Source organism: Notolepis coatsorum (genome assembly GCF_963971535.1).
Source record: "Notolepis coatsorum genome assembly, chromosome: 3".
NCBI classification, from domain to species: domain Eukaryota; kingdom Metazoa; phylum Chordata; class Actinopteri; order Aulopiformes; family Paralepididae; genus Notolepis; species Notolepis coatsorum.
In genome coordinates, this window is record NC_140167.1 from 29,177,141 (window position 1) to 29,199,355 (window position 22,215).

The window sequence follows — 22,215 nt, forward strand, 5'->3', positions numbered from 1 at the left end:
TGTGTGTGTGTGTGTGTGTGTGTGTGTGTGTGTGTGTGTGTGTGTGTGTGTGTGTGTGTGTGTGTGTGTGTGTGTGTCTGTGCGTGTGTCTGTGCGTGTGTGCAAGAGAGAGACCCTTTCATGTTCCTATTTCGTAATAAATACCAAATACACATAGCCTATATACGTAGCCTATACACAGAGATACAACCAAACCTTATGAATGAACGCAATCTCTCTCAGGTCATCATGCGAAGCAGCCAGCCACTGCCAGGAGCCAATAAGAAGCGCTGCAGGGAGGACGAGCTCCTCCTCGAGGCGGTGATTGGCGGCTCAGATAAAGGTTACATCGTCGACACCCGGTCCAGTCAACAGGCTCAGCAGGCCAGGTTGACAGGAGGCGGGTTCGAGTCCAAATCCAGTTACAGCTGCTGGAAGAGACTACACAGACAGATGGAAAGGTGTGTGTGTGTGTGTGTGTGTGTGTGTGTGTGTGTGTGTGTGTGTGTGTGTGTGCGTGTGCGTGTGCATGTGTGTGTGTGTGTGTGTGTTTCTGTGTTTTAGTGTGCTTGTGCGTGGGTGTGTGTACTTACACACAGTACCATCCCTTATGAAAATGGATCATGATATTTCCAAAAAGTATCATAGTAGTTCCATCATCTTTTTGGTCACTACGATGATATGGAGGAAATACCATTATATTACCATCTCTAACATGGTTTAAATTGGATTATACCATGATATTATTTAAGTACAAAAGTTATACCATGGTGATACATAACGTTTACCATGTTAGCACCATGGTCAATTATTTATACGATAGCCTGTACCATGGTAAACCTGAAATTACTATGATATTGTTTCATAATGGATGAAAATTCTTTATTGAATTTTAATTTAAATATAAAATGGTTTAACATGGGTAGCCCCAGTGGGAATGGAACCCTTAACCCCTGGCAGTGTTAGTGCCTTGCTCCCTCAGGATATATGTGTATATGTATGATGTGTGTGTCTCCAGGGGTAAGACCCTCCAGGAGAGCCTCATTAAGCTCGTGGAGGCGTGCGGAGACCAGTCACACAACATGGACCGCTGGCTCAGTAAGCTGGAGAACTCCAAGTGGCTGTCTCACGTCCAGACGGCCATCACCACCGCCGGCCTGGTGGCAGAGTGTGTGGAGAGGTGGGTGAGGGAGGGGGTACCACAGCACAGCACGTCTACCCTGTAGACGCAGGACCTCGTATTTATTTATTTACATATTTATGCACAATCCTTTCCTGGGAATGTTGCCAAAGTTCACAATACTTGGTAATGCTGCATAGGCAAGGGTTTTCATCAGTGGGCCATAGGCTCATTCACCATTGTGTTACCTTGAGAGCAGCACTTTAACATCGAGTTTCAGTATGTCTCATTGAATATCAAGTATCTAAAAAAAAATTTATCCCAAATTTTATTTAACATTGGACTAAAGCCATTCTAGTAAAGAGTTACATAGGTTAACATTGGAATAAAGCCATTCTAGTAAAGAGTTACATAGGTTAACATTAGAATAAAGCCATTCGAGTTACAACTGTGTTCATATTCAGAATCTATCCATAAATCATGCAAACTCTGAAAGCCCAGAAAACGATTTCTGTATATATGAAAAAACTATCCAAATGAACATTATGATTACAAAAAAATTCACTTTTATGAAAACCCACCATTGTGAACATGGGCTTCTGATTGATAATGATATAGATAGTGTGTCAAATTCTAGATGTTTCCCGCTTCCTGGGGTGTTGTTTACCTCCCAATGCAATTGTATATAGGAGGCTCCCTTATCACACATTAACTGCCACGCTTATATCCATCGATGTTTGATCTCTGCCAGCACTGTAAGTCTATGGAGATGTTCACCGTCTTTGCAGGGCTATAACTTTTTTAATTGTATTGCTAAATTGACATTACTATGGCCCATTCAACATCAATTATCTATCGTTCAGGATGTAGGAACGTTTTACTTTTTCATTCACACATTCATACGAAAATACCGTCTAGAGTATAAATATGTTTTTATCGTTTTCTGCAGTATTTCCTAGAACGTGAGATATAGACATAAATGCATATATTAGATTATCAAATGTTGTTTGATACCGATGCACGCTATATTAAAAATGTCAACTGTACATGGTCCTAAGCGTTATGACTGATCATGCGCGGGTGAACGGAGGGGGGGGGGGGTCGTTTATAATTCCGTGATCGACGTTAAATGATTTATGTAGTATGGGTGATATATTGATCAGAGCAGTTTGTATCGATAATGATAAACACTCACGCTGAAACTCACGGCATCCTCCTCTTAGCATTGGGCGATGATACTGGAGCAAACGGATCCCAGTTATGTGATGGGGATCGAGGCGATCTATTTCCGGTTTGTATATTACTAATACACGCCCAAATCATGTTGTTTATTGAGTTATGGCAACGATCCATATCCACGGTGTGTGTATTGAGTCCCGCGACGATATACGAGTGGCCGGACGGAATAGGGAGACGCACCGGGATCACAAGAGATCCACTTCCGGTTGCAACTCGCCGATCAGCCACCAGGTGGCAGTATTGAAGCGTTGCAGAGTTGTGCTGGCTCAGACAGCATCAGACCAGCCTCCGTGATGGAAATATGAATACCATGGCGAAAATATGAAATATGATCAGAATAACGTCGTACGCCGTGATCTGGCAGAATTCGCATGAACTTGAAACACGTCGTAAGCCGTTTCCGGCGGAGAAAGGGTTATGTGATCTGTTGTATATTGTTATTGTTGTTGTTGTTGTGTCCAGGGACGGTCATTCAGTTCTGGTTCATGGTCCTGAGGGAATAGACTGCACTCCAGTGATCTGCACTCTAGCTCAGCTCATCATGGATCCACACTGTCGCACACTGGAGGGCTTCCTGGCTCTGTTGGAGAGGGAGTGGGTACAGGTGCGTGTGTGTGTGTGTGTGTGGTCTATGTGTGTGTGGGTGGGGAATTGACTTAGGAACCCACACCAGTTGAGTGGGTGGCTTTTCCAGTAGGGGACAAACCTTACCGACCAGAGCTGGGGGGGGGAACTGCTTTTCGGTTTAGTGGTGAAGTAAGGGTTACATTTACATTTAGTAATTTAGCTGATGCTTTTATCCAAAGCGACTTACTGTACAAGTTCTGTACAGTGTCAGCAGGAAGGGTACAACTCTTTCAGCTAAGTAACAATGTTCGTCAAACAGTGTTGAAACTTGGGTGCTACAGTGAGTCTTGAGTGCGTAGTAGTAAAGACATATTAGCATAGTAGGTACTGGTAGTAATATAGGCAAGGAAGATTATTTAGTAGCAAAGTGCATGATAGTAGAAGACTGTACAGTTTTTTTTTCTCATTTCAGTTATTGATGGGGGAAAAGCCTTTGTACTGTCTTTAGATTAAGGTTAGGCCATGTATGTGAAGAGGATTGATTAAAGTGTTGCTTCTTTTATGCATAGGAAATATAATGAATCATATATTAGTAATGATTAATAATGTTTATGCAACTGAACAAATGTAATTTTATACTTCTACATACTCGCTCTGTCTCTCTCTCACTCTCTCTGATCTGATCTGATCTGATCTTTATTTATCTAGAACATTTCAACCATAAAACAAACACACATTTGTAATAACAAAAAATAACAAAAACTAAATTAAAAAAAACTAAATAAAATAAAATATATCTTCCTAGACATGAAAGCAATAATCAGCATAGCTCTCTCACACACACGCACACACACACACACACACACACACACACACACACACACACACACACACACACACACACACACACACACACACACACACACACACACACACACACACACACACAGCTCTCTCACACACAGCTCTCTCACACACACACACACACACACACACACACACACACACACACACACACACACACACACACACACACACACACACACACAGCTCTTACACTCTTACACGTATGTACACACTTCTTCTCACACACACATCATACACATAGACATAGATGAAGTTAGCAGGTGCTTAATATACCATCCCCCACACCTTCCTGTCACACAATCCAGACACAAACCAGAACAGGAAGATGGTAGAGTTAGGTGAAAACCAAAATGAAAGTCCTTTTAAGGTAACAACTGTCACCTACTGTACTTGTTAGGTATATAAGCTGGCAAACGGCCAAAGACGTTGAATTAATTTCCCCTGATGCAGCAGAAAAAGAGATCTTTGTGCAGCAGAAAAAGAGATCTTTGTAATTATCAAAGGTTTTTGTAAAGGTTTTTATTAAAGCTTGGTAAACTATAAACATCTTGTCTGGACATCCTTTATTCAAATCTGAACCCACTGGACAAATTCTGTATGATATTTTCTCCTACATAGGCCAAAATATCATATTACCTTTCTTAGTTATGGTGCTCTAACGGTATATGGTGGTATTTAGTTTTCCAGTACAAATTACAATGTGGTATGACATATTTTTCTTTTATCTTGTAATCCAATTGTCATGCTGCTATTTCATTCAAAATGGTTTATTTTCTTTTACGTTTTAATACTGCTGCAAGGAATAATTTCTTGATGAACTTAAAAATATGCAGTATGTATATATTTTACAATATGTATATATTGTGGATGACGGTAGTAAAAATCCATACTGTACTTTTCTTTACATTGGATCCATGACGGTATGCTTTCATATTGGGTATACCTCCCAGCCTTACTGTGTGACCTAAGTCAACATTTATTGCGATGCAGGTTTGTTTGTGTATGCTCATTTTGATATATATATATATATATATATATATATATATATATATATATATATATATATATATATATATATATATATATATATATATATATATATATATATGTGTGTGTGTGTTTGTGTGTGTGTGTGTGTGTGTGTTATCGTGCAAAATATAAATATACCTAATAAAAGTGCACTCTTCCGCAGGCGGGGCACCCCTTCCAGCAGCGTTGTGCCCACTCAGCCTACTCACACACCCGTCTCCACCAGGAGGCGCCAGTGTTCCTGCTGCTGCTGGACTGTGTGTGGCAGCTGTGCTACCAGTTCCCGCTGGCCCTGGGCTTCTCAGAGGCCCTGCTGCTGAGGCTGGCCACGGAGCCGTACGCCTCCGACTACGGCACCTTCCTGTGTGACAGCGAACGGGAGAGGTCAGTCACATCCAACCACACTAATAATAATAATAATAATAATAATAATAATAATAATAATAATAATAATAATAATAATAATAATAATAATAATAATAATAATAATAATAATAATAATAATAATAAAATAATAATAATAATAATAATAATAATAATAATAATAATAATAATACATTTTATTTGTATAACACTTTTCAATCAATCAATCAATCAATCAATCAATCAATCAAATGTATTTATATAGCACGTTTAAACATGACGCTTGTCAACCAAAGTGCTTCACATAGCTAAGCTAAGTACAAAGAAAAGTATAAAATAAACTGAAAAATAAAATAAAAAAAACGGATAGACAAAGGAAAAACAGAACAACACGTCAACAATACGGCAAGAGTCAAAGTGAGTCAGGGAAGGCCAGGCGATATAGGTGGGTTTTGTGTTTTGATTTAAAAGACTCGATGGAGGGGGCAGATTTAATGGACATGGGGATGCTGTTCCAGAGGTTAGGGGCTGCGACCGCAAAAGCACGTCCCCCCCCTAGACTTGAAGTTAGACCCAAAGTCGCTGACAATAGGCAAAACAAAGAACATAGAACCACAGGGAAACAGGGAACAGTATGAATACACAAAAACATAAAACCACGAAGAAACAACAAAATACAGAGACAATCAGGGAAGTAAGTAAGGGAAACCGAGGGGAGGGAGGGAGGGAGGGGAGGGTGGGAGGGGCAGGAGACGGAGAGAAGGTCGGGAAGGGGAAAGGGAGGTGGTAGGTTGGATAAGATAAGACAAGATATTCCTTTATTGATCCCCTTGGGGAAATTCAGGCATCATAGCAGCATGGGGGAGGGGAGGTACAGGTACATGTGATGTGAGTAGACATGATACAGGTCATAGAATTATAGTACAGTGGAGAAGTAAGAATAAAAATAGGCAGTGTAAACAATATAACAATATAATTAACTCTGAGTATGCGCATATGGGCAAGTAGGCAGTGTAAATAGGTCACGGTGCAGATGAGGGTATGTATGCCCTCTCAGTTCTGTATCGTTAGTGGCTTAGCTTGGCATCACACTGCACTATCTCGCGTACGTGCACGCGTACTGAATAAACCACAAATGTACCTCTAATACCAGTATTAGTCTGACCACACCCCTCATCAGCTTACCTTCATAAGCAGGTGTGTGGTCACCTGCTCTCCTCCTTCTCGCTTTCACCACAAGGAAGAAGTGCCTCGGTAGATCCCCACACTTGACACCATGATGGAAGAAATTGGATTAGGAACAGCTTTGGGAAACAAGGATACGTTGACATCATATCTTTATTTTCTCTCTCACTATTTTTCGAGAAAATACGGCGATATTGTCTTCGTACTGGAGTGTCTAGAAGATGATGATCATTCTAAAAACCCTCCACCGGTTTTCGTATTGGGAGCACGCCGCTGCATGCTTCTCAACTGCAGTTCCTTGCTGTGTTTGTTGGGGTGAAACCTGTCAGGCCACAGCTGAACTGTCGGACATGCCGCTGTTGTGAGAAGCGGTGCGTTCCAGGTTGGGTGAGTAGTGTTTGCTGGCGGGCTCCACTTGTCTGTTAGTGCTATGGGGGCTACTTGACAAAGTTTATGGAAACCGGCCCCAGGCTAGGGTCCTTTGTTCAGCCACCTAGGCGACAGAAGGCCTTGGTCTGGAGACCATTATAGTTTTAACTAGTGGGCCGCGACCACCATTGACACTGGTGATCCCTGTGTGTTCTGGACGAGTGGATTCTCTCTGTCACCGTGTTAAGGCCCCATCTTTCATATCCAAATGAGAGTATTCCTTCACGAGGGGATATGTGCATGTAATGTGCGATAGCGGCAGATTCATGTTCAAAGTCAGCTACACAGGCCAGTTGGTACTGTGCTGATTTCCGTCGGATGTGGTAAAGTCACCGTTGTGAAGCGGTGTTGACATCTTGTTTTCTCTTTTCTCTTAAAAAGTGAGGAGAGGTTCAGAACGGCGGCCTGTCTGGGTGAGTGTTATGTCATTGTTTACATGTTCATAGCTTACGGTTAGCCAGTCAGCTGTTAACTGCTGCGTTAGCCTGCTGGATCGCTGCATGGCCTGCTTAGGGCCTACCATTAGCCAGTCAGCTGTTAGCTGCGGGGCTAGCATGTCGTGGTCGCTAGGTAACGTTAGCTTGCTGCTATGGCCATGGCCTGGCGCGGGGTAGCTTAGCTTCTCGCGCGCCGTCGTGAGCTCGCTTCTGATCGTTAGCTTGATGCTATTCTGTTGAACGTGCTTTGATTTTAACATGTTTTACACTCTTGACCACGACGTCATCCTTGACAGGGGATGTTTTCGTCGACCCTGCCCTGAGCCAGGACGGCAAGGATTGCATCAACAAAGGGACCGTTGCGACGGGTAGAGCGGCGACGCTGCCCGGATCGAACAACACAGGACGGCTGTGTTTCTACGGTGTCTTGAGACTGCACTTCGCTGATCTGCGTTCCGGGTAGGAACGGGGTTGACCAGACCTCATAACACGTCTTCTGGTTTTACTTTGCTAAATGTATTGTGAATAACGGTGTTTTTCCCAAAACGTGTGTTGCTACAATGCATTTAGGATACGTTGCGGGTTATGTGTGAGCTGTTTTTGTCACTGGCAGTTAGCTTCTCCGTGCAAACGGGATGTAATGATCTGGTTGTTGTGTGAGAAACACGGCCGTGTACTCACAACTAAGGTAACTAACCTATGAAGCTATGCTTGGTGACAAGTGAGTAAGAGAATGTTCTTTCTCAGACTGTAATGACAATGAACAGTGTGTTCACACATTAACAGGTTTTCCTGTTTTAACTGGCCGTATTGAGGGTAAAATAGGAGGATTGTGTTTTCCCCCCCGGTTCCCTGGGGACTTTATCACCTCCTATCAGACATGTTGTGCATTAATTGTGTCTTTTGTGTGGTAGGGATACGATGTAACTCTTAGCTTGATTGCTGAGGTTGTGCTAAATCTGCTGGAGAAACTTATTTCCTAAAGGGAAATTGGTTTGGTTGCTGTCATGTGTGCTTAGCAAGGCCTGTGGTCGATACTAATCAAGAATGATGTATTCTCTCATTGTGAAAAAAACGGCGTTCCTCTGTTGAGTGTTTTTGTCATTTTTTGTAGGTGATGATGGGTTGTGTGTGTCATGTGACCTACAACTGGGTTGTACTGGCCACAGAAGCACATGTGTATGTTGGACCGGGGTTCTTAGAGCCCTCTCTATTCTGTGTTTTTCCTTAGTAAAAATCAGATAGCAGGTTAGCTCATGCGCTGTGTGGAGCTGTGAAACGCTTCATGGAGCTGACTATGACTGTGTCATATTCTCTTTTTGTCGTTACGTCGTATCATGGGTGTGGGGTCGTAAAGGGGTGAACTGGTAACCTTTCCTCTCCCCATTGTTCTGTCGGTCAGGGGTACACCCCCTGTCCTTCAAGGTTCCCGTCACGTGGCGGTTCGGCACGTTACGGGGGGGGGGGGGGGGGGGGGGAGGGAGTTCCTGGTCCCACGGCCTGGTATATTGGGCGTGTGCACCGCAGGAATTCCCCCGCCATAGAGTACGTCACCGTGCGCGTCTCTGTTGGTAGGACTTCCGTGTGCTGTTCAGGTCCATGTGATGGATCTGTTTTCAGGGGGGGTGGTCAGGGCTCCTCCTCACCAAGCGCCTATTCAGGCCTTCTGTGAGTTCGGACTCCTTCTTCCATGTGAGGAAGCCTCCATCAGAGTACAGAGCCTTCCTCCTCACATTGTCAAAGTGAGTGGACCCTCTAGAAGGGTCCTTTTCTATTGTATGTATATTCGATTCAATTCGTTTATTGAGTGTGTATGGGTTCAGTGCCTCTTCCCCGGAGGCCCTAAAACCAGTTTTTTACATGGCTCAAGGTGCAATATATTCTTTTCAATCTGTACAGCTCGCGTGGGAAGTCTCTCTGGGGATCCCCGTCTCTTTCCTATGGGAGGGTGGTGGGATGTAAAAATGTGAACATTTTTTACCCCGGCTGTGTAGACTGGGATACATACTGTTGATGCTTCCTTCTTTCTATTCCAGAAGTGTTGGAGTTAGGGAGTGTCACACCCCTCTTGTCGTTCCCCTGGGCGCCTTGGGGATTCAATGACAGGTCTGAATAGCCTGTTCATTGATGGGGGTGTGTCCCGACGCACGTATAGTGCTAGCTCGCTGTAAACAGGCGATTGACTGGCACGCCTTGGTTGCTTGTGGTTGAAACAGCGTTTTTATAAAGCAACTGAGAGGGGGGTTTTTCCTCTTCCGACGACCACATCCCATGACCTGGGTGGGTTGTCGACGGATTCTCGTTCATGTCTGGGGGATGATGACGGGATGGATCTGAACATATGTGGTGGGGTCTCACGCCCTTGGGGTGGGCCACCAGGCGCGGTTCGTCCGAACGTCTGGGTGGCGCCTTCTTTTCATGTTAAGATCAACACGCATATCTGCCCTTCTCCTGGAGTAGGCATGTCGGCGTGGTTAGGGCACGGGACTGGTTCTGGTCACGCTGGTCCAGATCAGTTGAACCCGTTGTCCGCCGGGGATGCAGATCTGCTGTTCTGGTACCCTGAGGGACTTGGGCTTTTTTCAGGGGGAAAAATGCCAGGTCGGTCTGGGTGTCACAGGGTTAAGCGCTATGGAGACCCTGGTTGGGTATGTTTTTACTCAGCACTGTCGTCATGGCTTACAGCCATGCCATTCTGTACGCGCTCGATCTCATCGGATCTCGGCCGCTACACAGGTTGGTCCTGGTTAGTACTTGGTTGGGAGACCGCCGGGGAATACCAGGTACGGTGTGCTTAGGGGCTGGTTCTCCATTCGCTCCTCTCTCACGCATGGCGAAGAGGGGCCTGTGGGGGTGGTTTTTTGACCTCCTCTGGTGACCCTGTGCTTCCCGTACCGCCAGGCCCGGTCCGAAGTGATGTTTGCGACCCGTAGGCCTGGGTTAACCCTTTTTGGAAACTGAAACACTTGTACTGCGGTATAGCCGGTGTATACCCGCAGGTGTGTTTTGGAGTTTTTTCTTGAGGGGTTATAGGAACAACCACCGCATTGGGTAACACCGAGGTGGTTGATTCCCTGGTGTGTTGGAGCAGTGTCAACTCCCGGGTTCACCGTTTGAGGGTGCCCCTGCACGTTCATGACGTCTGCCAATCGTGTCAGCCTTCTCTGCCTCGACCCCTCTGGGTGGGGGTTTTTAAATGGAGGCTTGGTCATGCAACACCGCCAGCTTACGCTCCTTCCGCCGGGGCGGCTGTGTTCAGCTGTCCCCTCTGGCGCCTGTCTCGTCCGCAGTCTCCAGGCTAGGGTTAACAGCCTGTTGCCTGGTTTTTCCCCGGTGCGCTGCCTGCTTCCGTTGGTTAACCTTTTTTGTGTGCTTACGGCCATGCTGACTGTCTGTTCTGCAGGGTTAGTGTGCCAGGCGGTGTACTGTTGGGGGGACGGGGCCCGCTCGGCTTACGGTCATACCGACCTGAACACGCCCGATCTCGTCCGATCTCGGAAGCTAAGCAGGTTCTGGCCTGGTTAGTACTTGGTTGGGATACCGCCTGGGATTACCAGGTGCAGTAACTGGGGGGCCTTTGTCCGAATACGCTGGCGATGTGGGGGGCGGGGCACTACGTGCCCACCTGGTGGGGTCTTGATGCTGGCATCATGGACTTCTCCGGGCCCCCATTCCAGGGAGTCCAGTCCTTTTGGTGGGTCTGGGTCTTCCTTCGCGCTCCGCTGCTACGGCCTTGCCACGGGGTTGGGTTTGCCCTTGACCCCGTGATTCTGGGGGCAGTAACGAGGTTGTTCCTCCGTTCGTTCCCGGGTGGCATGCGGGTTGTGCGTGTGTGTAGTCGTGGGGTCAAGCCACGGTCTGCTCACCCTGTGCGTTAAGTTGCTTGAGTGCCTCTTCGCACGGTCGGGTCCGTCGCCTTCCCGTGAAGCCTCTAATAGGGGGGATACCCTCCATTAGGGGGGGTCGGGGGGGCTCGGCCCTCCCTGTTCTGATGGTTTTGGGGGGCTGTCAGCGGGGTGTATTTGTCAGCCAGTGGCTCCGCTTGGCCTCCCTTGTGCAGTGTGATGCCAAGCTAAGCCACTAACGATACAGAACGATAGGTTATGACTATAACCAAGTTCTGTTAGTTAGGGGCGATGCTTGGCATCAGACGGCCGCTGCAGCCCTTGACCTCACCTTGTGGTGAAAGCTTGGGAAGGAGGAGAGCAGGTGACCACACACCTGCTTATGAAGGTAAGCTGATGAGGGGTGTGGTCAGACTAATACTGGTATTAGAGGTACATTTGTGGTTTATTCAGTACGCGTGCACGTACGCGAGATAGTGCAGTGTGATGCCAAGCATCGCCCCTAACTAACAGAACTTGGTTATAGTCATAACCTATCGTTAACCTTTCACTACCACACTAGAGAAGGTTAACCCTTTCACTACCACACTACAGAAGGTTAACCTTTCACTACCAGACTACAGAAGGTTAACCTTTCACTACCACACTACAGAAGGTTAACCTTTCACTACCACACTACAGAAGGTTAACCTTTCACTACCACACTGCAGAAGGTTAACATTTCACTACCACACTGCAGAAGGTTAACCTTTCACTACCACACTACAGAAGGTTAACCTTTCACTACCACACTACAGAAGGTTAACCTTTCACTATCACAATACAGAAGGTTAACCTTTCACTACCACACTGCAGAAGGTTAACCTTTCACTACCACACTACAGACGGTTAACCTTTCACTACCACACTACAGAAGGTTAACCTTTCACTATCACACTACAGAAGGTTAACCTTTCACTACCACACTACAGAAGGTTAACCTTTCACTACCACACTACAGAAGGTTAACCTTTCACTACCACACTACAGAAGGTTAACCTTTCACTACCACACTACATAATGTTAACCCTTTCACTACCACACTACAGAAGGTTAACCTTTCACTACCACACTAGAGAAGGTTAACCCTTTCACTACCACACTACAGAAGGTTAACCTTTCACTACCACACTACAGAAGGTTAAACTTTCACTACCACACTACAGAAGGTTAACCTTTCACTACCACACTACAGAAGGTTAACCTTTCACTATCACACTACAGAAGGTTAACATTTCACTACCACACTACAGAAGGTTAACCTTTCACTACCACACTACAGAAGGTTAACCCGTTCACTACCACACTATACAAGGTTAACCTTTCACTACCACACTACAAAAGGTTAACCCATTCACTACCACACTATAGAAGGTTAACCCTTTCACTACCACACTACAGAAGGTTAACCTTTCACTACCACACTACAGAAGGTTAACCTTTCACTACCACACTACAGAAGGTTAACCTTTCACTACCACACTACATACGGTTAACCTTTCACTACCACACAGCAGAAGGTTAACCTTTCACTACCACACTACAGAAGGTTAAACTTTCACTACCACACTACAGAAGGTTAACCTTTCACTACCACACTACAGAAGGTTAACCTTTCACTACCACACTACAGAAGGTTAACCTTTCACTACCACACTACAGAAGGTTAACCTTTCACTGCCACACTACAGAAGGTTAACCTTTCACTACCACACTACAGAAGGTTAACCTTTCACTACCACACTAGAGAAGGTTAACCCTTTCACTACCACACTACAGAAGGTTAACCTTTCACTACCACACTACAGAAGGTTAACCTTTCACTACCACACTACAGAAGGTTAACCTTTCACTACCACAATACAGAAGGTTAACCTTTCACTATCACACTACATAAGATTAACCTTTCACTACCACACTACAGAAGGTTAACATTTCACTACCACACTACAGAAGGTTAACCCGTTCACTACCACACTATAGAAGGTTAACCTTTCACTACCACACTACAGAAGGTTAACCCATTCACTACCACACTATAGAAGGTTAACCTTTCACTACCACACTACAGAAGGTTAACCTTTCACTACAACACTACAGAAGGTTAACCTTTCACTACCACACTACAGAAGGTTAACCTTTCACTACCACACTACAGAAGGTTAACCTTTCACTACCACACTACAGAAGGTTAACCTTTCGCTACCACACTACAGAAGGTTAACCTTCCACTACCACACTACAGACGGTTAACAGGTAGGCAGGCGTTTCTCGTGGCAGGCCTGGCCTGGAGATGGTCTGCACTCTACTGAGAGTATTCCTTCAGTTCACCATCATTTCATAGCCTGGAGTCTTATGTAGTACAGGTCAAAAGTTCATAATGTGTTTTTTGTAATTAGTAAATAGTCCACAGCTTAGTTCAGCTGCAGTGAAGGCCCTGTCTCCCCCCAGGTCTGGAGCTTAGTTCAGCTGCAGTGAGAGCCCTGTCGCCCCCCAGGTCTGGAGCTTAGTTCAGCTGCAGTGAGAGCCCTGTCGCCCCCCAGGTCTGGAGCTTAGTTCAGCTGCAGTGAAGGCCCTGTGGCCCCCCAGGTCTGGAGCTTAGTTCAGCTGCGGTGAGAGCCCTGTCGCCCCCCAGGTCTGGAGCTTAGTTCAGCTGCAGTGAAGGTCCTGTGGCCCCCCAGGTCTGGAGCTTAGTTCAGCTGCAGTGAGAGCCCTGTGGCCCCCCAGGTCTGGAGCTTAGTTCAGCTGCAGTGAAGGCCCTGTCGCCCCCCAGGTCTGGAGCTTAGTTCAGCTGCAGTGAGAGCCCTGTCGCCCCCCAGGTCTGGAGCTTAGTTCAGCTGCAGTGAAGGCCCTGTGGCCCCCCAGGTCTGGAGCTTAGTTCAGCTGCAGTGAAGGCCCTGTCTTCCCCCAGGTCTGGAGCTTAGTTCAGCTGCAGTGAGAGCCCTGTGGCCCCCCAGGTCTGGAGCTTAGTTCAGCTGCAGTGAGAGCCCTGTGGCCCCCCAGGTCTGGAGCTTAGTTCAGCTGCAGTGAAGGCCCTGTCGCCCCCCAGGTCTGGAGCTTAGTTCAGCTGCAGTGAAGGCCCTGTCGCCCCCCAGGTCTGGAGCTTAGTTCAGCTGCAGTGAAGGCCCTGTCGCCCCCCAGGTCTGGAGCTTAGTTCAGCTGCAGTGAAGGCCCTGTGGCCCCCCAGGTCTGGAGCTTAGTTCAGCTGCAGTGAAGGCCCTGTGGCCCCCCAGGTCTGGAGCTTAGTTCAGCTGCAGTGAAGGCCCTGTCGCCCCCCAGGTCTGGAGCTTAGTTCAGCTGCAGTGAAGGCCCTGTCGCGCCCCAGGTCCACAGCTTAGTTCAGCTGCAGTGAGAGCCCTGTGGCCCCCCAGGTCTGGAGCTTAGTTCAGCTGCAGTGAAGGCCCTGTCGCCCCCCAGGTCCGGAGCTTAGTTCAGCTGCAGTGAAGGCCCTGTCGCCCCCCAGGTCTGGAGCTTAGTTCAGCTGCAGTGAGAGCCCTGTCGCCCCCCAGGTCCGGAGCTTAGTTCAGCTGCAGTGAGAGCCCTGTGGCCCCCCAGGTCTGGAGCTTAGTTCAGCTGCAGTGAGAGCCCTGTCGCCCCCCAGGTCTGGAGCTTAGTTCAGCTGCAGTGAAGGCCCTGTGGCCCCCCAGGTCTGGAGCTTAGTTCTGCTGCAGTGAAGGCCCTGTGGCCCCCCAGGTCTGGAGCTTAGTTCAGCTGCAGTGAAGGCCCTGTCGCCCCCCTCGTCTGGAGCTTAGTTCAGCTGCAGTGAGGCCCTGTGGCCCCCCAGGTCTGGAGCTTAGTTCAGCTGCAGTGAAGGCCCTGTCGCCCCCCAGGTCTGGAGCTTAGTTCAGCTGCAGTGAGAGCCCTGTGGCCCCCCAGGTCTGGAGCTTAGTTCAGCTGCAGTGAGAGCCCTGTGGCCCCCCAGGTCTGGAGCTTAGTTCAGCTGCAGTGAAGGCCCTGTGGCCCCCCAGGTCTGGAGCTTAGTTCAGCTGCAGTGAAGGCCCTGTCGCCCCCCAGGTCTGGAGCTTAGTTCAGCTGCAGTGAAGGCCCTGTGGCCCCCCAGGTCTGAAGCTTAGTTCAGCTATAGTGAAGGCCCTGTCGCCCCCCAGGTCTGGAGCTTAGTTCAGCTGCAGTGAAGGCCCTGTCGCCCCCCAGGTCTGGAGCTTAGTTCAGCTGCAGTGAAGGCCCTGTCGCCCCCCAGGTCTGGAGCTTAGTTCAGCTGCAGTGAAGGCCCTGTGGCCCCCCAGGTCTGGAGCTTAGTTCAGCTGCAGTGAAGGCCCTGTGGCCCCCCAGGTCTGGAGCTTAGTTCAGCTGCAGTGAAGGCCCTGTGGCCCCCCAGGTCTGGAGCTTAGTTCAGCTGCAGTGAAGGCCCTGTCGCCCCCCAGGTCTGGAGCTTAGTTCAGCTGCAGTGAAGGCCCTGTGGCCCCCCAGGTCTGGAGCTTAGTTCAGCTGCAGTGAGAGCCCTGTCGCCCCCCAGGTCTGGAGCTTAGTTCAGCTGCAGTGAAGGCCCTGTCTCCCCCCAGGTCTGGAGCTTAGTTCAGCTGCAGTGAAGGCCCTGTCGCCCCCCAGGTCTGGAGCTTAGTTCAGCTGCAGTGAAGGCCCTGTGGCCCCCCAGGTCTGGAGCTTAGTTCAGCTGCAGTGAAGGCCCTGTCGCCCCCCAGGTCTGGAGCTTAGTTCAGCTGCAGTGAAGGCCCTGTCGCCCCCCAGGTCTGGAGCTTAGTTCAGCTGCAGTGAAGGCCATGTCGCCCCCCAGGTCTGGAGCTTAGTTCAGCTGCAGTGAAGGCCCTGTGGCCCCCCAGGTCTGGAGCTTAGTTCAGCTGCAGTGAAGGCCCTGTGGCCCCCCAGGTCTGGAGCTTAGTTCAGCTGCAGTGAAGGCCCTGTGGCCCCCCAGGTCTGGAGCTTAGTTCAGCTGCAGTGAAGGCCCTGTGGCCCCCCAGGTCTGGAGCTTAGTTCAGCTGCAGTGAAGGCCCTGTCGCCCCCCAGGTCTGGAGCTTAGTTCAGCTGCAGTGAAGGCCCTGTGGCCCCCCAGGTCTGGAGCTTAGTTCAGCTGCAGTGAGAGCCCTGTCGCCCCCCAGGTCTGGAGCTTAGTTCAGCTGCAGTGAAGGCCCTGTCTCCCCCCAGGTCTGGAGCTTAGTTCAGCTGCAGTGAAGGCCCTGTCGCCCCCCAGGTCTGGAGCTTAGTTCAGCTGCAGTGAAGACCCTGTGGCCCCCCAGGTCTGGAGCTTAGTTCAGCTGCAGTGAAGGCCCTGTGGCCCCCCAGGTCTGGAGCTTAGTTCAGCTGCAGTGAGAGCCCTGTGGCCCCCCAGGTCTGGAGCTTAGTTCAGCTGCAGTGAGAGCCCTGTCGCCCCCCAGGTCTGGAGCTTAGTTCAGCTGCAGTGAGAGCCCTGTCGCCCCCCAGGTCTGGAGCTTAGTTCAGCTGCAGTGAAGGCCCTGTCGCCCCCCAGGTCTGGAGCTTAGTTCAGCTGCAGTGAAGGCCCTGTCGCCCCCCAGGTCTGGAGTTTAGTTCAGCTGCAGTGAAGGCCCTGTCGCCCCCCAGGTCTGGAGCTTAGTTCAGCTGCAGTGAAGGCCCTGTCTCCCCCCAGGTCTGGGGGTGATGTGGTCGGAGAGGCGGGTGGAGGTGAGCAGGCGAGCGGCGGATTTAGGTGGATGTGCCATAAAGAATGCTGTTGCAGTATACAGGGGCGGACCTTCCTACTGGCGATATAGGCGGTCGCCTAGAGCGCCACCCACAGGGGGGCGCCAAAAAATAAAAAAAAATAAAAACTTTTTTTAATTTTTTTTTATTTTATTTTTTTAATTTTTTTTTAATTTTATTTTCTCTGTGCAGTTTTGGCGCCCCACTCTATATCTGCAACCATTATTTTTACATAAAAAAAATTCTAACATAAGGGGAAATGAGCCAAAAATCTAAAACGGTCGGTCGGTCTGAGCCTCAGCTTTAGTGGTGAATCTCGCCTAGGGCGCCAAATGTGCTAGGTCCGCCCCTGGCAGTATAGTCCAGTCGGGGTGTGATGAGTGCGTGGGATGTAGGCCTGATGAGACCTATCAGCAGGGTTCGCACAAGGTCCGTGAAGTGCTTAATAAAGTGCTTGAAAAAAAAAAAAAAGGAATTCCTTGAAACCAGCCAATTTTTGTAAACAATGTGCTTAAAAAGTCATTGAAATTCAAATCAAAGTTTTGTTCATCCATCATAAAATTTTTCGGATATATAAAAAATATATATATTTTTTTAAAGTGTAACTAATTGTCGGAAATTGGTTTTAAGCCATAAATATATATTTTCTCTATAAAAAACAGCATTTAACTCTTTGGACGCCACTGACTTGAGCATTGTTTGTTCCTACCACGGCGCAGACGCTCTAAGAGATAAGTGGCAGTGTTTGCAGGGCTATATATCTATATTCTATTCTAGTGTCGTATATTTCTAATCAATATCTAAGGTGATTTGCAGTACAATGAGATTGCTATCTGGAAGGAAGAAGGTCATAATGATAGAATGGTCTTTCTTCTGTGCAGGCGAGGCAAAGAAGGAACTATAGTTCAAAACTCATTATTTATTTTGCCTTAGGGCTCAGAGTGAATTAGAAGGTTGCTTTACATACAAGGATTATTTCAGAGTACATTAACACATGTTGTACAAAGGATTAATAAGGTTTGCACATCAAACCCAGTCTGTACCTAAACAGTAGTCATGTTAACATCAATGAAATAGAGAATCTTACTGAGCATTTACACATGAGTAAACCTGGTTTCAGAGATTAAGGATTACACTAAACTTTAAACAACAATTGGTGTTTCCCATTATTTACTCACGTATAATCAGCAGTCTGTGGGTGGATCGGTTGAGAGACACAGAAACCCCTGGTGGTTTCTGGCCTGTCTCTCAAACACTGCGCTCTCTGTTAGATTTCCACCAATAATAACAGTCTAATAATACGTTTTGGTCCAATCAGGTTGGTCTTCTGGGAGGCGGTCCGCCCCCCCCCCTGATTTCCTCGTCGGTGTCTTCTTCCAGTATGTCAACAGCGGGGGTCTTCAGGTGGCCCCCCTACTTTTAGACTGTCGCATTCTTCTACAGAGGCATCTCCTATTTAAACATTTTACCCAAATATCTCTAGTGTATATGAATTACACTCTTCTAGTATTATCACAGTTTTACTCTTTTGATTACATTTTGATACTAAACAGTTGATTAATAGATCTTGTTTGTGAATTAATTTCCATGAACCTTTAGCAAAAGCAAGTTAGGTCTGTGTTTCTCTGCCTGTAATCTGTTAGGCGCTGAGTGTGACTTTTCAGTTCCTTTGTTCTCATTTTGAGTACATCTGTTTAGAGTGGGGGGTTTGGAATGTCTGTCTCTGTAACACCAATAATATCACCTTTTGCTGAGCACTGAAAATCCATTCTGCTGTTAAAAAGGTACACCTCCTTTTGCATTATGGCTTTCTAATATTCACACATATTAGTTATGAAATACACAGTCAATGTTACCACAATAGCTATGGACACAATACTATGGCCCATTTGACATCAACTATCTATCATTCAATATGTGAAAAAGAATAAAAATGTTCATCAATACGTTTGCGTGTTATACCGTGGTGAATATAAGTATAGTTTTAGAGTGATCCTGTCTAATCCCAGAAAACGACGATATGCAAAGCGTGAATTTCACTAAAAACTTTGGCGTTCCTTGCCTGGACATGCTACTATTTCCAAATCAAATGTATATACTAGGTATTATGTTTCATCATGAATGCATGAAAGGGGGGGTGGGGTCGTTTTTTGATGCTTTGATCGTCACCAACGGCATACATAGTGAAATCATGGTTGGATCAAAGCAGGATTGATATCATATAGCCCTTACCTTCACTAGGAGGTACCCCAAAAAGAATATTCCAATTGTCTGATCGCGAGTCCAAGTATTGCTGTACATCGTGTCGCCAACATAATCCACCACAACAGATGTATCGGGGGCATTTGACACTTCTCAATGATAACCGCTCGCCTCGCCTGACCAAGAAAACTGCACCGGAAAATTTGAACGTTGCACAGGCCAAGATATACGTTTTCAAAGGTTGCTCCATACTGCCACCTGCGAGGATGCGGCCGGTATTGCACTTTGGCATTCTCAGGATGATTCCCCATGTTAACCCAGAGTCCGTGTGCCTGTAATGAATAGAAATATTCAGTCCTCAGCTGCCATCTCTCTGATCTCTGTGACAGGTCAACAGCCCCGCCCCCATACCGTATGAACTCTGACCCCATTGCCTACACCCTAAGCTCTGTTACCCATAGTGTACGACATAATTACCATACACTATAATCATAGTAATCATAATAATCTTATCTACCCACCTATATATATTTCTCTGAATATACCTGCATATAACCCTTCTATATACTTGATTGTACACCTGCATATAAACCATAGCTCTGTATGATAGCATGTACAATAACATATGTATATGTATATAACATATATAATATATATACTATATATACCTATTCACACCTGTCTACTTACCTGCACATAATCATTTACTATATCTATATATACATATCCTACTCTTAGTTACGCTGCTGGCCAGTATGACTACTACCATACTGTCTTTATACCTGTATCACTGTACATACATCTGATTAGCACTACACTCAGTAGTACATGTTATACTAGAACTCTGTACATACATCTGATTAGTACTACACTCAGTAGTACATGTTATACTAGAACTGTGTACATACATCTGATTAGTACTACACTCAGTAGTACATGTTATACTAGAACTCTGTACATACATCTGATTAGTACTACACTCAGTAGTACATGTTATACTAGAACTCTGTACATACATCTGATTAGCACTACACTCAGTAGTACATGTTATACTAGAACTCTGTACATACATCTGATTAGTACTACACTCAGTAGTACATGTTATACTACAACTCTGTACATACATCTGATTAGTACTACACTCAGTAGTACATGTTATACTAGAACTCTGTACATACATCTGATTAGCACTACACTCAGTAGTACATGTTATACTAGAACTCTGTACATACATCTGATTAGTACTACACTCAGTAGTACATGTTATACTACAACTCTGTACATACATCTGATTAGCACTACACTCAGTAGTACATGTTATACTAGAACTCTGTACATACATCTGATTAGCACTACACTCAGTAGTACATGTTATACTAGAACTCTGTACATACATCTGATTAGTACTACACTCAGTAGTACATGTTATACTAGAACTCTGTACATACATCTGATTAGTACTACACTCAGTAGTACATGTTATACTAGAACTCTGTACATACATCTGATTAGTACTACACTCAGTAGTACATGTTATACTAGAACTCTGTACATACATCTGATTAGTACTACACTCAGTAGTACATGTTATACTAGAACTCTGTACATACATCTGATTAGTACTACACTCAGTAGTACATGTTATACTAGAACTCTGTACATACATCTGATTAGTACTACACTCAGTAGTACATATTATACTAGAACTCTGTACATACATCTGATTAGCACTACACTCAGTAGTACATGTTATACTAGAACTCTGTACATACATCTGATTAGCACTACACTCAGTAGTACATGTTATACTAGAACTCTGTACATACATCTGATTAGTACTACACTCAGTAGTACATGTTATACTAGAACTCTGTACATACATCTGATTAGCACTACACTCAGTAGTACATGTTATACTAGAACTCTGTACATACATCTGATTAGTACTACACTCAGTAGTACATATTATACTACAACTCTGTACATACATCTGATTAGTACTACACTCAGTAGTACATGTTATACTACAACTCTGTACATACATCTGGTGATTAGTACTACACTCAGTAGTACATATTATACTAGAACTCTGTACATACATCTGATTAGTACTACACTCAGTAGTACATATTATACTACAACTCTGTACATACATCTGATTAGTACTACACTCAGTAGTACATGTTATACTAGAACTCTGTACATACATCTGATTAGTACTACACTCAGTAGTACATGTTATACTAGAACTCTGTACATACATCTGATTAGCACTACACTCAGTAGTACATGTTATACTAGAACTCTGTACATACATTATGATTAGTACTACACTCAGTAGTACATGTTATACTAGAACTCTGTACATACATCTGATTAGCACTACACTCAGTAGTACATGTTATACTAGAACTCTGTACATACATCTGATTAGCACTACACTCAGTAGTACATGTTATACTAGAACTCTGTACATACATCTGATTAGCACTACACTCAGTAGTACATATTATACTACAACTCTGTACATACATCTGATTAGTACTACACTCAGTAGTACATATTATACTACAACTCTGTACATACATCTGATTAGCACTACACTCAGTAGTAGTATATCTTGTACCCAGTTTAATCACCTGTACATTGTATATTGCTGTTGCACTTTACTGCTAGATTTTTATTTATTTTATTTATTTATCCTTTATTTATCAAGGAATGTCTCTTCCTCCAGGGAACTCGATGCCAAACCTCTTTACGTTGTACTGTACTTGTGCTGTACGATGACAATACATCTTAATCTAATGTAATTCTAATCTAATCTAGATTGGCGTGATGAGAGAGATGCCCATTTGCTCCGATTTGGCTCAGATGCTTCGACCTGAACAGGATCCAATACCTTGTAGGAGAGACTGGATGTAAACTTGTATTTCTATTCTTTCTTTTTTCTACACATCCCTCAATTAAGGACACAGACACCTGACACTCCCAGCCTATAGGTGCAGCCGACTCCTGCTTCTAATAACTGCAAATAACAGCATTACGTGCTGAAAGGTACGCCGCGGAGCCAAGAAAAAGCTAATATCACGTGGGTTCCGTCCCCAAAGTGCCCCCACTGTGTGTAAAGAGCAGGACGACGTCCCCACAGAGACACAGAGCAGCCGACTACTGACGGCTGAAACTGCAGCGGCTGCTGACAAAGGGAAATTGTTCTATTAAAGTGAAATGCCGCTTTCGGAATGATGAATTTCCAGTCAAGTACATTATGCCATCGAGAGAGATG

General features: G+C 45.9%; 1 protein-coding gene across 1 annotated transcript in view; it reads left to right on the forward strand.

Annotated features, from left to right (window-relative positions):
• The window catches only part of LOC311224940 (myotubularin-related protein 9), a gene marked incomplete at its 5' end in the record, with an annotated part of 51,333 nt that overhangs the window by 22,473 nt on the left and 6,645 nt on the right, over positions 1–22,215 (forward strand). The window contains 4 exons of the mRNA XM_084310100.1: positions 223–440; positions 998–1,159; positions 2,801–2,942; positions 4,965–5,185. Of these exons, the coding sequence (XP_084166226.1) occupies positions 223–440; positions 998–1,159; positions 2,801–2,942; positions 4,965–5,185 (743 nt within the window). The remainder of the gene's footprint in view (positions 1–222; positions 441–997; positions 1,160–2,800; positions 2,943–4,964; positions 5,186–22,215) is intronic.